General features: G+C 38.5%; 1 protein-coding gene across 1 annotated transcript in view; it reads left to right on the top strand.

Annotated features, from left to right (window-relative positions):
- ABCC4 (ATP binding cassette subfamily C member 4) overlaps positions 1-13,116 on the top strand; it is a 247,566-nt gene that overhangs the window by 119,464 nt on the left and 114,986 nt on the right. The window contains 1 exon segment of the mRNA XM_025441091.3: positions 359-505. Within this exon segment, the coding sequence (XP_025296876.3) occupies positions 359-505 (147 nt within the window).

Here is a 13,116-nt window from a genome sequence, read left to right as displayed (position 1 = left end):
ACACGTTGGTGTCAGAGCATACTGCAGTTTTAGATTATGAAACCTGTAAATGGAGAAGGGAAGATGAACAATTTTTTTTTAATTCTTTTTCTTCTGAATTTTTAGTAGAACTTGTCAATGAATTAGAAAAGCCTAGCATGAAATTGTAGTTTACACTTGATTTTTTTCATATAGGTTCTATTTAATCAGAGAAAAAGAAATTATATTACTTTTTAAGTGGATCTTGCAAATGCATTGAACTCTTACAGAATCCTCGTGTTTTATGGAATCAGATACATAATATCTTCCTAAACTGCCTGACACGCTTCAGCTGAAAAAAAGGAGATGTTGTTCTCTGAGGGATGCTTTTTTATTTCAGGTTTGACGGTGGCTACTGTTCTTTTTGGTATCGCGAGATCTCTGTTGATGTTCTATGTCCTTGTTAATTCTTCACAAACTTTGCACAACAAAATGTTTGAGTCCATTTTGAGAGCTCCAGTGTTGTTCTTTGATACAAACCCAATAGGTAAGTCAGACACCAAGTTTCTCAGTAAATCTGTCTTCTTGACATAGTGTCTGATTCAATTTCAGCATTTGAAAACAGGAGTCACTAGGAACACCTCGCAGTGTGTCTTGATTCATTTTATACAAAAAGCACCACTCACAGTTTGCTTCTACCAGACAGAATCTGAATATGGGGTGCATGCAAGCTTCTATTCCTGTGTGTGTGTGTGTGTGTGTGTGTGTGTGTGTGTGTGTGTAAACGAGTGTTCAGTTTGCAGACTGTGATTTAGGAAATGCATTTGTTTGGCAAAATACAAAACACCCTATATTGGGTACAGCTGGAACATTGGCTGCATCATGGACCCTGAAGCTAGGTCATACTTTAATATGAAGGGTCCTCTCACAAGGGACTCTCTCTGGAATCCTGGAGCTCTAGCATATGCCTGTCCTGGCTGGTTTACCTAAAATGATAATGAAAAATTAACAAAAACCCAAGATTCAAGTGTAAACATTCTCTTCAATAAAGGCTTTAAGCTCTAGCTTTAAAGTGGACCTTTGGTTACATATTATAGGCTTTGTGGCCCATAGCAAATAGATCTGCAGTAATACTTTCCTTGGCATGAGTGCACCTTGAGGTGTCTGAGTGATTCCTCCACCCCAAGGCCTTTGACCTCTCTTGCTTCTGAAGAAGAGTTGTTCCATCAAGATTTGTTCCTATAGTTCAGGCCCAGGGTGGCTTTGTTTATGCAGGAGAGAATTGACAGGACTTGTCCAGTCAGGGAAGTGGGCTTGTGGGAGCACAGGAGTAGGCCTGCCCTGGTTCTTCACCAGCCATGTGACCCAGGACATAGCATGTTGATACTGCTGAGCCGGTGAATTGCAAACCATGATGTGGTCATGGTTCATAGTGTGGACTGTGGATCCAGCTGTCTGGGTTCACACCTGGTATTAGCTACTGATCGTAATAGCTGGTTATGGTTATAGTAACACTCAGGTGCCTCAGTGTTCTTACCTGTGAAGTGGGGATGTTATGTCCTCCTCCTTAGCAAGACATTGTGGGGATAGAGTAGATCAGTGTTTGGCACCCAGTCAGCACATACGGATTCCTAGGCTTGGTGAGGGAACGGTAGTAGGTTGGACCGTCCTCACCTGGTTAATGGAAATAAGAGCTGCCCTTCCTGCTTCACTAGGCTGTTGTGAAGATTAAAGGAGACTGGTCAGGCATGGATTTTATGCAGTTTTTTCAGCATATTTGTTTGGCCCAAGCCCCATGCTGAGCACAGGAATAGTGACCTCCAGAGGCCCCCCCACGGGCCTGTGGTCTTTTCACATCTGTGGTGAGAACGGGACTGGAGGCCTTACACATTTGACAGCCAGCACATCGTTCCACCCTGCCCATTAATTTGAAAGCTACAGTCGTAAAGTTTGGCACATTAAGTGGGTCTGTGTTTCTGTTACCACAGCCTCTGAATGCTCCTGGCCACAGTTAACCAGACTCCGCCTGTTCAAGACCTGTAGGCCTCTCCACTTGCTGATTTATTTATTATTCAAGGATTTGAGACACAGTCTAAATGTTCGAGGTCACTAATCTTAGAGCAGCACACTAGTGTTTATCTTGTCTCTTCCGTCCCAAATCTGTTAGCTGGCCTTCATCCCTTCAAGAAAACAGAAACCCAAATAAACACTCCACAGATAGTCCTGGTTTGCCCAGAATGTTTAGGGGCCATGAGTTATTAACTGTTTTTTGTAGTAGATTGAAACAATTTTTAAAAAATTAACAACATTTTAAGTGGTAGATTTTACCATTTGTTTAAAAGTTTTGTACCTCTTAAAAAATTTTTTTTGTACCATTGAAGGCAATGGGAAGAACAAGCCAAAGCTATGAATTATGCTTCATGGTAGACATCATTGATTTGTATGTATTTTTAAAACACAATTTCTTTCAAGTTGAGGGGTAGACATGTCAATTTTTAAGTTCTGTTAAATATCTTCCCAAAATGTATAAAGGTGCCCGGTGTGGTGGTGTGCTCCCTGAGTAGCAGTGTCCTCTGAGCAGCCTGCAGAGTGACCCAAAGTAGATCTTTCTCTTCTCAATAATTTGTTCTTCAGAGCACCCTCTCAGGGAGAAATCAGTTGGCTTCCTTTGAGCTCACAATCCTGACACCATCTTGGAGTTTGGAAAACAGAAGATCTAGGAAGGTATTTTGGCCAGTTCCAGGTAATGCCTAGAACTGCCCGTCCCATAGCCTCAGATGGATTTGCAAATGTCCTGCCAGAGTTCCCTTTTGTGGCCTGCTTCACTTGCCACCTGTGTCAAAATATGCTCAGAGTCCTTGATGCTGATTGTAGAAATGTCTTTTTACATTTCTTCATGGGTGCTTCCACCCCAGATGTGCTGTCTCCCTTCTCCTTTGTTTCCCATTTTGTTCATCAGGGGGATGGAGATGCTTTTTTTTTTTTTTTTTTTTTGATATGCTTTGAACTTATGCAGAGACCCATGCTTTCATTGAGGGGCCCCGAAACACCAGTTTCCACCCCCCACTGACATCCCAGCCTCGTTGACTTGGATTTAGGGAGAAGGATAGTCTGTGTGTCTGCTTGGTAGCCACGACTGTCTAACCACTTCAGAGCTCTGATTTTTTTTTTTAAAGATTTTATTTATTTATTTATGAGAGACACACAGAAAGAGGCAGAGACACAGGCAGAGGGAGAAGAAGCAGATTCCCTTTTGGGGAGCTTCATGTAGAACTCGATCCCAGGACCCCGGGATCACGACCCGAGCCTAAGGCAGATGCTTAACCACCGAGGCACCCAGGTTCCCCCAGAGCTCTGATTTTTTAAGAAAGTTCCATCTCTCCAAGCTGCATGACTTAATGTTTTTCTCCATTTTGAACCCACGTATGGTTGCCTGAAGTTTACTTAGTACATTACATAAGCAAATAAGCTATCTTATTACCCACTGATTTTTAATAACCCAATTAATCTTAAACTGTTTGGGGTAAAATTTGAATCAGCTAATGGGTTGTGTCAGAAGGGTAAAAGTGAGTTTTCTTCTTTTTGCCTTCCCTCCTCTGTGGATTTTGGTAATGGTATTGTGTGTGTGTTAAAGAGCCACATGTTTTCAGCTGTTCCAGCCTTTCACACACATTCTGCTTGCACCTTGAGTCCAAGAGTGCCTTTGTGGACGTGATCTGTGTCCCCTTGCTGTGGGCTGCACCTTGGCTGTGCCTTTTCCCTGATCAACATTTTTCTGTTGTCATCTCTGTTCTATCAGATCTTAATTCACAGATAACATCAATCTCAGGTCAACAGGAAATCATTGAGAAATTAAGAGATTATTTCCATATTCCTTGGATGAGCTGAATTTGTTTTAGTTTTTATGTCTGGCACAAGAGGGCAGCATGATCTACATTATTTCAGGGATAATGTAAGCGCGCACCTTATTGCATAAACCTGTATTTTTTTTTTCCCCGATTTAAAGCTGAAAAAAAAATCCTTTTTTTTTTTTTTTGTAGCTTGAGTTTGCATTTTGTAGTGTTGACAAAGATTTAAAAACTCTTTGTGATTTATTATGTTTGAGATATTAAACTCTTTATTAACGAATTTCTCAAAGAGTGTTGTCGCAGAACGTCTGGCAACTCAAACAAGTTCACTTGGATTTTTTTAACTTGACACATTCTTACCTAGTAACTGGAATAGGCAGCCGCTGACAACTTGGCTGCATATATTTTAATTCCAAGGGTAGAATATGGTCACTCTTGTGACCTGAGTCAAACATGAGTTTAGGGAGAAATATATATGACCAGTATTTCCCATGCCGGTAGAGTCCATAGAGATGTTTTATTCTTACAAAGTCTCTAGGATTTCACCCTTTGTTTTGGAGAGAAGATGAGTGGATAGTTGTCCTATTTCTTCATTTCTGGAAATGGTGACATAACACTTGGCTGAATGCAGTGACTGTCATGGATTCCATATAACTAAATCTGTTTGCTTCCAGTTTATTAATTTGGCTTTAAGAAATTAACCTGCTGGTGTCAGTTACTGTTGGTGTTTATTTTCTTAGTGAAATGCAAAATTAATGCTGGGTTGTGGCCACTGTTCATTTCATATGACTGATATTTCTGCAGTGACGTGTGTGTTCACTTGTTTATGCGTCTGGTATAAGGAAAGTATCAACGTATATATCATTTTTTCCTGAAAGATTCAGTTAGGCTTAAGTACTATACAAGGAGAAAAGCAAACGTACTAACTGTCGCTTTTGTTAATTTTATCCTCCCAGTGGAACGTGCTTGTACCCAGTAAGGTATGGAATGTGAATCGTGGCATAGTGAACAATGAGAGACACATTTTTGTATTGTCCTAATCAAAAATCTAGATTTGTCCCAAGGATGAGGCTTTCTAATTTCAGTGGGAAATTAGGCTTTTCCAATTCTATCCTGAATTTTTGGAGATGCATAAGTAGGAGTTTGAGCGTTGGGGAGGGGTGGGTGGTGGAGGTTTGAACAATTGTTCACTTTCTTGAACCTGCAAAGGAACTCCTTAGCATCCACTGTTAGGTTGCTAATAAATAACTCAGGGACAAGTGAAAAGTGAGCCGAAAGCACCACGGTTAGCTTCTTGTACTACCAGAAAAATCGTCTTGCCGTAGTGTTCATAAAATCAGTTGTCAACAGATTGGTGCCTTGCTGGAAAAGAGACATCGGTAGGGAAGCAAGATAATTGTAGGGATACCTCTCTGTTTATTCCGTTCAAATGACCACTGGAGTTAGTGCTAAAAGCATATTTTTAACAAGTATAATATTTCAGCACTGTCAAAATTACCTTGACGATAATAGGCCTGTTAAATTATAGCTCTATAAGTTAGGAGGGAAGATGGCTCTGCTTAGCCCACATTAATCTATGCCTGTTCACACAAGTGATTCTGCTGAGCAGGTAGCATGTTAGAACAAGAAATACTGGTCCTCAGAGCTCTGATTTATGGTAGGTGTTGTTTTGACACAGCATCGAGACGATTTACAAGGCAAGGCTTCGTGTTAAAATATTTCACTGGTGTCATCATTCGTCACCGACATAAATATTCAGTAGTGATGCTGGAAAATTGGTAATGTGCCCATTCATGCCAAATCCCTGGCTGTGTTTCCTTTCAAGTGAGATCTGTTGTGGATATGGTTAAAAGAAACTATGGCTTTTCTTCCTTGAGAGCAGAGGAGTTGTAAGAAATTGAGAGTAAGAATAACATCTCTCCTGACAGCTTTCATGTCCTCATCTTGCCTGTGTTGCCTTTAATTCTGGCTTAAGTCCTACAGGCTTGCATTTTTTTTTTCCCCTTCTTATTTCCTTGCTTGGTGTGCATTGTGAAGAACATATTTATATGTACATTGGTTAAAAGAGGCTTTTTGTGTTCAAAGGAAGAGGTTAGTCATCATCAGAAAAGCTTTGTTGCAAAACAGAAACACACATTTCTCCTTTCTTTCTTCCTTGTTAATAATAACAAATGCAAGTGACTATAAAGGGAATAACACAAAAGATTGCATCAATCATAATGATTCTCAATACCCATATAAATATTGTTTTTTCAGGTTTGAATGAAACAGCTAATAGTTTTGAAGTAGGTGTGGTAATTAAATCCTGTCGGGCTGTCACATATTAAAAATAATGTTTTTTCACATAACAATGGTTATATGTACTTAAACTCTTATCAGGGTGATATTAAGTCATATTTTATGGGAGTAGTTCATTTGCTGCTAATAGTATCATAAAAGCCTTTCTTAGGAGTTTAAATAGTTACATAGTGACATATATTTGATTACTATTGTTATTTTGTCAGTAATCTGTCCAAAGGTGATTATTATAGCTCTTGTCCAGAGCTGGTAAATATTGCACCATTTTGCTATACATTCTTAGTCTATTAGAATGTTCTGATTACTCTTTATTCCTGTTTTTTTTTTTCTTCTAATAATTATACATGGAAATACTGACAGCTTAGTAACAGAGAAAGCACTGTTTGCGGTTGTCCAATAAAATTAAAAAGATAAGATTTGGGAAGATTGTGCCCTGTTCAAAGTGGTAATCATGTAATCTCTCAGGAATTCGTAAGTATGGCATTTTATCTGCGTTGCTTTATTTCCTAGTAGAGTATATATTAGGTGATAATATGTGTGTATATTAGTATAGGTGTATATATATTAATAAGTTCTCCACTCTAAAATTTTGGCTGCAATGTTCATACTCCCAGATTCCTTGGTTTTCATTGATTTTATATTTGCGTTGTCTCAGGCTTCAGGCAACTTGCGGCTAGGCAGTACTTGGTACTCAGGACGTCACTAGTGGATCTGAATTTCTTGTGTTCATACGCACAGTAATTTGGCATTACCTTACAGGGTGTGTGATTTATAGTAATTCAAATACTGTTATTTAACATCCTGTGGGCCCCCCCATCCCATCACACAGACGATTACTTCAACTTTGTAGCTCTTTGTGACATAGTTTATTACTTTTGTGCAACCATTTCAAGGAAAACTGGAATAGTATTTCTGAGCCAGTTTCAATATGAATAAATATTGATAAATATATATAAAGCCTAGTCCTCTGACATGAGTTGGGAGTGGAGAGAAATTTGCTGGTCGAAGGTCCATATGGTTTTGCTATACTGTCAGTTGTTAGCCATCAACAATTTGATTTGGTAGCTCACCTGTGACACCATGGAGTGAACTTTGATATTCATTTTATAACTGAAATCTTTGTCTTCTGTTATCATTTCTTCCCTGCTCCCTTTACTTTAAGCATTTATTTTTTGACATCAAGGAAATAGGGAAAAATTCAGATGTTTACAATGTTGAGCCTATGGCATTTTATTCCATAAATTAAATATATCATGACATTTTATTTCATACATTTAAACATAAAATTTAAAATTTGGTTATGTTTTAAATCATGTCTTTATAGTATTTGTCCTAATTATGGTTAAATTCTAATTTAGGCAATTAATGTGTTGACTGCCAGTCTCTTCTCTTAGCCTTGGGCTTTCCATCCTCATAGAGTCTATCTATTATGTTATTGCAAAAGCTTCTGAACCCATAACTGGACACTTTGTAGCTGATTAGTATTTGTTCCTGGGACAGAAGAAGGAATGGTTTCAGGAGTCTATTGGCATCTATCTGTACTCTACCTTTTAAGAACATTGCAACTTTATAGAGTGTTGAAATAGAATTAGAGCCTTTTTATCTTTACATTCAATGTTTATATTAATTGGAACCCTTCTTTATTGATTTTTCCAAAGTAGAATTTGTAGTAAATTATTTATGGTGAACTATGTTTCTGGTCTGACGGCATGCAGAACTATGGTGAACTATGCTTCATGTCTGACGGCATGCAGCGAAAACCGTAATATATGGTTTTCTTTGGAACCTGTGGTTCATGGAAGTACACTATGCAGGGTTCCAACTTCTCCTGTTATCTTCCAGTCATGGAAATGAAATTGCCAGACACCTAATATATTTCCTTGGGGTGAGGTTGTGCACTGAAGACAAGTGTTTCTACCCAATAGTTTTACTTTATAAGCTACATGTTCTTGAAGAGATAAAGAGGAAGAATTAATTTTAAAACATCAGTAGACATTTTAAATTATTCACAGAGGGTTGAGTTGTAGGTTGAGATACGGTAAAGACCCCGTTCTGTTGGAATGTACCTTTGAAGTAGCTGTGCCAGACCCTTCTCTGGCCTCCTGTTTCACAGTTAGTAAATAGAAGGGAGGCTTAGGGAGGCTTTTTCTCTACTCAAACATTTACTGATCCTCTCCTGGTTGTAAGTTGTGTTCCCTAGCATTGGGACAAAAAGTCCATATTCTGGGGGCACCTGGGTGGTTCAGTGGTTAAACATCTTCCTTTGGCTCCGTCAGTTGTGATTCTAGATCCATCCAGTCCTTCATCAGGGAGGCTGCTTCTCCCTCTGCTGGTGGTGTCTCTGCCTCTCTCTCTGTGTCTCTCATGAATAAATAAAATCTTTAAAAAGGTTATATTTTCAAGGCCTTTGTAACCTAGATTATTTGCAGATTGTGGATTATTTCTAAAACAAGCAACCCCCCAACCCCCCAAAAAATTGAGTGTCAGTATTTGATGATTCTATATAGAAAGTAGAATTAAAGATTTATTTTTATTTATTCATGAGAGATCCAGAGAGAGAGGCAGAGACACAGGCAAAGCGAGAAGCAGGCTCCATGCAGGGAACCTGATGTGGGACTCAATCCTGGATCCCCAGGATCACGCCCTGGGCCGAAGGCAGGTGTTAAATTGCTGACCTACCTGCGGATCCCCAGAACCAAAGATTTAGTACTGTAGTAGAGCAGATATCTTGATTTACATGTACACACAGCACACCCTTACACACACAGTCTTGTGGTATATTTCTTGGCCATAATCAATTACGTAAGTCATTGGCCTTGATTGCATAAAATTTCCAAAAACTATTTTCCTGGAACTTCAAGACCAATTGTTTCAAAATGAAATCACACTAGTTGGAGAGAGAGAGGAATTTAAGAAACAAATGTATGTGATTTATTTAAGATAACAACCCCTGTGCTTGTAGCAAATCCAGCCCAGCTTTTAACCAGACTCTTGAGGATTGATACTCAAATGCTTTTCTGATCCATCAGGAACCACTGAGTGCTAGAGATTATTTCCGGGAAGTATATCCAAAAAGAAGGAAGTCAGCCCTTAATAAGTATTGACACATATTTCTCTTTAGGCTTTAACTTTTTAAAGATTTTATTTATTTATTCATGAGAGACACAGAGGCAGAGACAGGCAGAGGGAGAAGCAGGCTCCCCATGGGGAGCTGGATGAAGGACTCAATCCCTAGACCCTGGGATCACACCCTGAGCCAAAGGCAATGCTCAATCACTGAGCCAACCAGGTGCCCCTCTTTGGGGTTTTAGAAATATGTTATAGATGCTTTGATGGTGGATAGAAGATAAACAACGGCAACTTTTCCCTTAAGAAAGTTTTAATGAAATCAACCATGATCTGTTGAGTGTTCTTTTCATTCTTTGTACCCAGGATAACTCTTTTAGAAATATCCCCCTCATTTAGGTGTAAACTCTGTAACATCTAGGAAAAAAAAAAAAAACCAACAGGCTTCAAAGAACACTTTGAATGGGAGTTTATTAAATACTGTGGTTAAGTGGAAAGCTATCAGAAAATCAAGTTCTCTGTTCTGGAATTATTTCCCTTTCATTTCTTTTTTGCATTTGCATTTTAATAGATTGTATCACATGGGGATATGTTTCAGCCTCTTGAACACCTGGAAAGTCTATTTTAGGCTTGTTATGTGTTTAAAAATCTTTATCCAGACATCATTCCAAATACAGTCATACTCTTCGTGATAGGAAGATCTTGCGTCCAGGTCCACTGTTAGTAGAAATAGTACTCTAGAGCCATGTGTTGTTAGTACATCAGTGGAAAGCATTGCATCTGCTCTGAGTGATTTTTCAGGTTATGTCACTGATTTTAAGATGTTGAAGTCAATAACTGGATAATGATTTTGATTTGTCCCTAATTTTATTTTTATTAATTTTTAAGATTTTATTTATTTGATAGAGCACAAGCGGAGGTGGGGGTAGAGAGCAGCAGGCAGAGGTTAGAAACAGGCTCCCTGCAGAGCAGCCTCCGCATGTGGGATTTCTATCCCAGGACTCTGAGATTATAACCTAAGCTGAAGGCAGATGCTTTACCAACTCAGCCACCCAGGTACCCCAATTTGTTCCTAATTTAAAATAGGGGTTCCAGTAAGTGTTCTTTTGGTTTAGGGAGTGATCTCATTCTTTACTCAGTTTAAGGCATGTAGTGAAAAAGTATAGAAATTTTGAGAATGTGTTAAGCAAAAGAACGTACTTGCTTAATTTTTATTTTTTGAAGATTTTTTTATTCATGAGACAGACAGACACACACACACACACACACACACACACACACAGAGAGAGAAAGAGCGAGGCAGAGACATAGGCAGAGGGAGAAGCAGGCTCCATGCAGGGAGTCTGACATGGGACTCAATCCCAGATTCCGGGATCATGACCTGAGCAGAAGACAGGTGCTAAACTGCTGAGCCACCCAGGGATCCCCTGGTACTAACTTTTAAATGTTGATCTTGACAAACTTTGTATATGAAATGAAAATAAATGCATATTTCAGGATGATGAATAATCAGTGTTACTAGAAAATTGTTCTTCCTTGACTTCAAGATTAACTAAATAGTTGACATCAATAGCCAGAGTAATAAAAGGCAACACCTGTGTAATCCAGACTGCGGTTTATCTTATAATCAGATAAGCTACCATTTATTAACGAATTGTTGATTCTTTAGACCAGGTGACTAGATTTATCATACATACATTAGGGAATTCTAAAAATTATGTGTGTGTTTTTTTTAAAGATTTTATTTATTTATTTGAGAGAGAGACAGACAGAGACAGAGACACAGGCAGAGGGAGGAGCAGGCTCCCTGCAAGGAGCCCCATGTGGGACTGGATCCGGACTCCAGGATCTCGCCCTGAGCCAAAGGCAGACGCTCAACCACCTAACCACCCAGGCGTACCATGGAATTCTAAAAATTGAATTAAGAAGCTTTAATCCTTGATACCAAACATTCTGACCGCTCATATCTTCTTTCACAAAGGAGACACTATGGGAATGTAACATTTAGTTAGGCTGGCCTTTGAGTGTGTTGTCCTGTCTTGGTTCTTTCTCTATCAAATAAGTTAAATTTTCTAGATGAGATTAGGGTTTGAAATTTTAGGTGACGAAAGAGTAACACTGAGTATTTGAAAAAAATAGCCTATCTTTTCTGTCCTCTGAATTCTTACATCCCCCTTTTTTAAATGATTTATTTATTTAGGAGAGAGAGCACGCACATGTTCACAAGAGGAGGTGGGTAGGAGCAGATTGAGAGGGAGAGAGAAAATCTCAAGCAGACTCGCTGCTGAGCGTGGAGCTACATGTGGGATTGGATCTCTTGCTGAAATCATGAAGTTAGCTGAAATCAAGAATTGGATACTCAAAAAAAAAAAAAAAAAAAAAGAATTGGATACTCAACTAATTAGGTCACCCAGGAGCCCCCTTATGCCACTTTCTAATTTCATGTCAGATGAGAGAGAATTTTGGTTTTAATCAGTAAACATTTTACACTATTTTTAGACGGAGTGGGATGTAGGTCAAGATGTTGTCATTTCCCAGTTCTGTTGGGAATATAGCCTTGGAGTAGCTGTACCTGGCACTTCACTGCTCCATCAGGGTCCTCTTGACTGAAGCCCAATTGTCTTAACACTGATGAAGGTTGGGGTGGAGGGTGTGTGTGTGTGTGTGTGTGTGTGTGTGCGTGCGTGCGTGCGTGTGTATACACGAGAGATAATTCTTATTAGATTGTCACACCAAAATAACTTTCATATTGCTGAATTCATTTAAAGAGATGTCAGATTTAAAATTTGAAAATTAACCAGCAAATAAAATGAGCATTGATATTAGTGACACCAATTTGAATGGTTTTCTTGTATTTCCCAGTAGTGGTTTTGGACCAAAATGTAATTCCTGCTCCTCGGTCAAGAGAGCAGACTCTAGACTCAGTCTCTGAAAATATAAATCTTAACCTTGCTACTGACAAACCTTGGTTGATTTATTTCACCTCTTTCTGCTTCAACTGTGTACAGTGGGGATAGAGTAGTAGCACCAAACTTTTATATGTATGTGAGAATTAAGAGTTTTATATGGAAGTCATTGATAATAGTGTCTACTATATACCTGACATTAATTAAGTTTTGACTATTTAAGTGATACATTGACATTTTGGGGCTTTTTGCTGTGTGTGTCTTTAAAGAAAAAATACAAATGCATATGCTAATTTTGATAAAACAGTGGGGAGTTGGGAATAAGGTTCATGTTTTCCCAAATCTAAGGAAAAATAGGTAAATGACCAAAACTAAGAAGCCACAAAACAACGCTGTTGTGGGTTTTTTTTCTTTTCTTTTTCTTTTTTCTTTTTTTGGTTTTGTGTTTGTTGTTTTTCATTGGGGGCTTAGCTTCATTCTGGAGTTCATTTTAATTTAATTTGGTTTCACAATGAGAGCTCAATTTTGCATATAAGTACCAAACATCTGGTTTACTTTTTGTTTAAAAATGATATGGCTGAAGTTTATTACAGAAGTCTATTGTGTAATTAAGGAAAGACAGTTTGAAATTTATAAAATAAGTTCTCTTTAAATGGAACCTTGGAATATTTCCAGGGAAGTGGGTATACTTCTTGGAGTAGCAGGAACTTATTATTTTTAAAAATGCTATAACTGGTCAAAATGTAGAACTTCTATGTATTCACCTTTTTCAAATAGCATGAAAATGACAAATTTCACAAGTGAAAGTTAAAGTTGACCTAAGGCAGTTTTAGATTGTCAAGCCTTCAAATTTTATTCATGGGATGTTTTTAGAGCCATTTTGTGGTTTGTTCACTCCAGTTAATTCTGGGCAGTCCTTTTGCATTTCTATCAGATGGACATTCTGATACTTCAAAACTTCTTCTTGCACAAAATGTGGTTAAAGCAGCTTGGGAAGAAAATGCGATTTCTGGTTAGTTCTTATAAACTGTAGGTTATAT

This window comes from Canis lupus, chromosome 22, assembly GCF_003254725.2.
Source record: "Canis lupus dingo isolate Sandy chromosome 22, ASM325472v2, whole genome shotgun sequence".
Classification (NCBI taxonomy): domain Eukaryota; kingdom Metazoa; phylum Chordata; class Mammalia; order Carnivora; family Canidae; genus Canis; species Canis lupus.
This window is presented reverse-complemented; position numbering and strand designations above follow the sequence as displayed.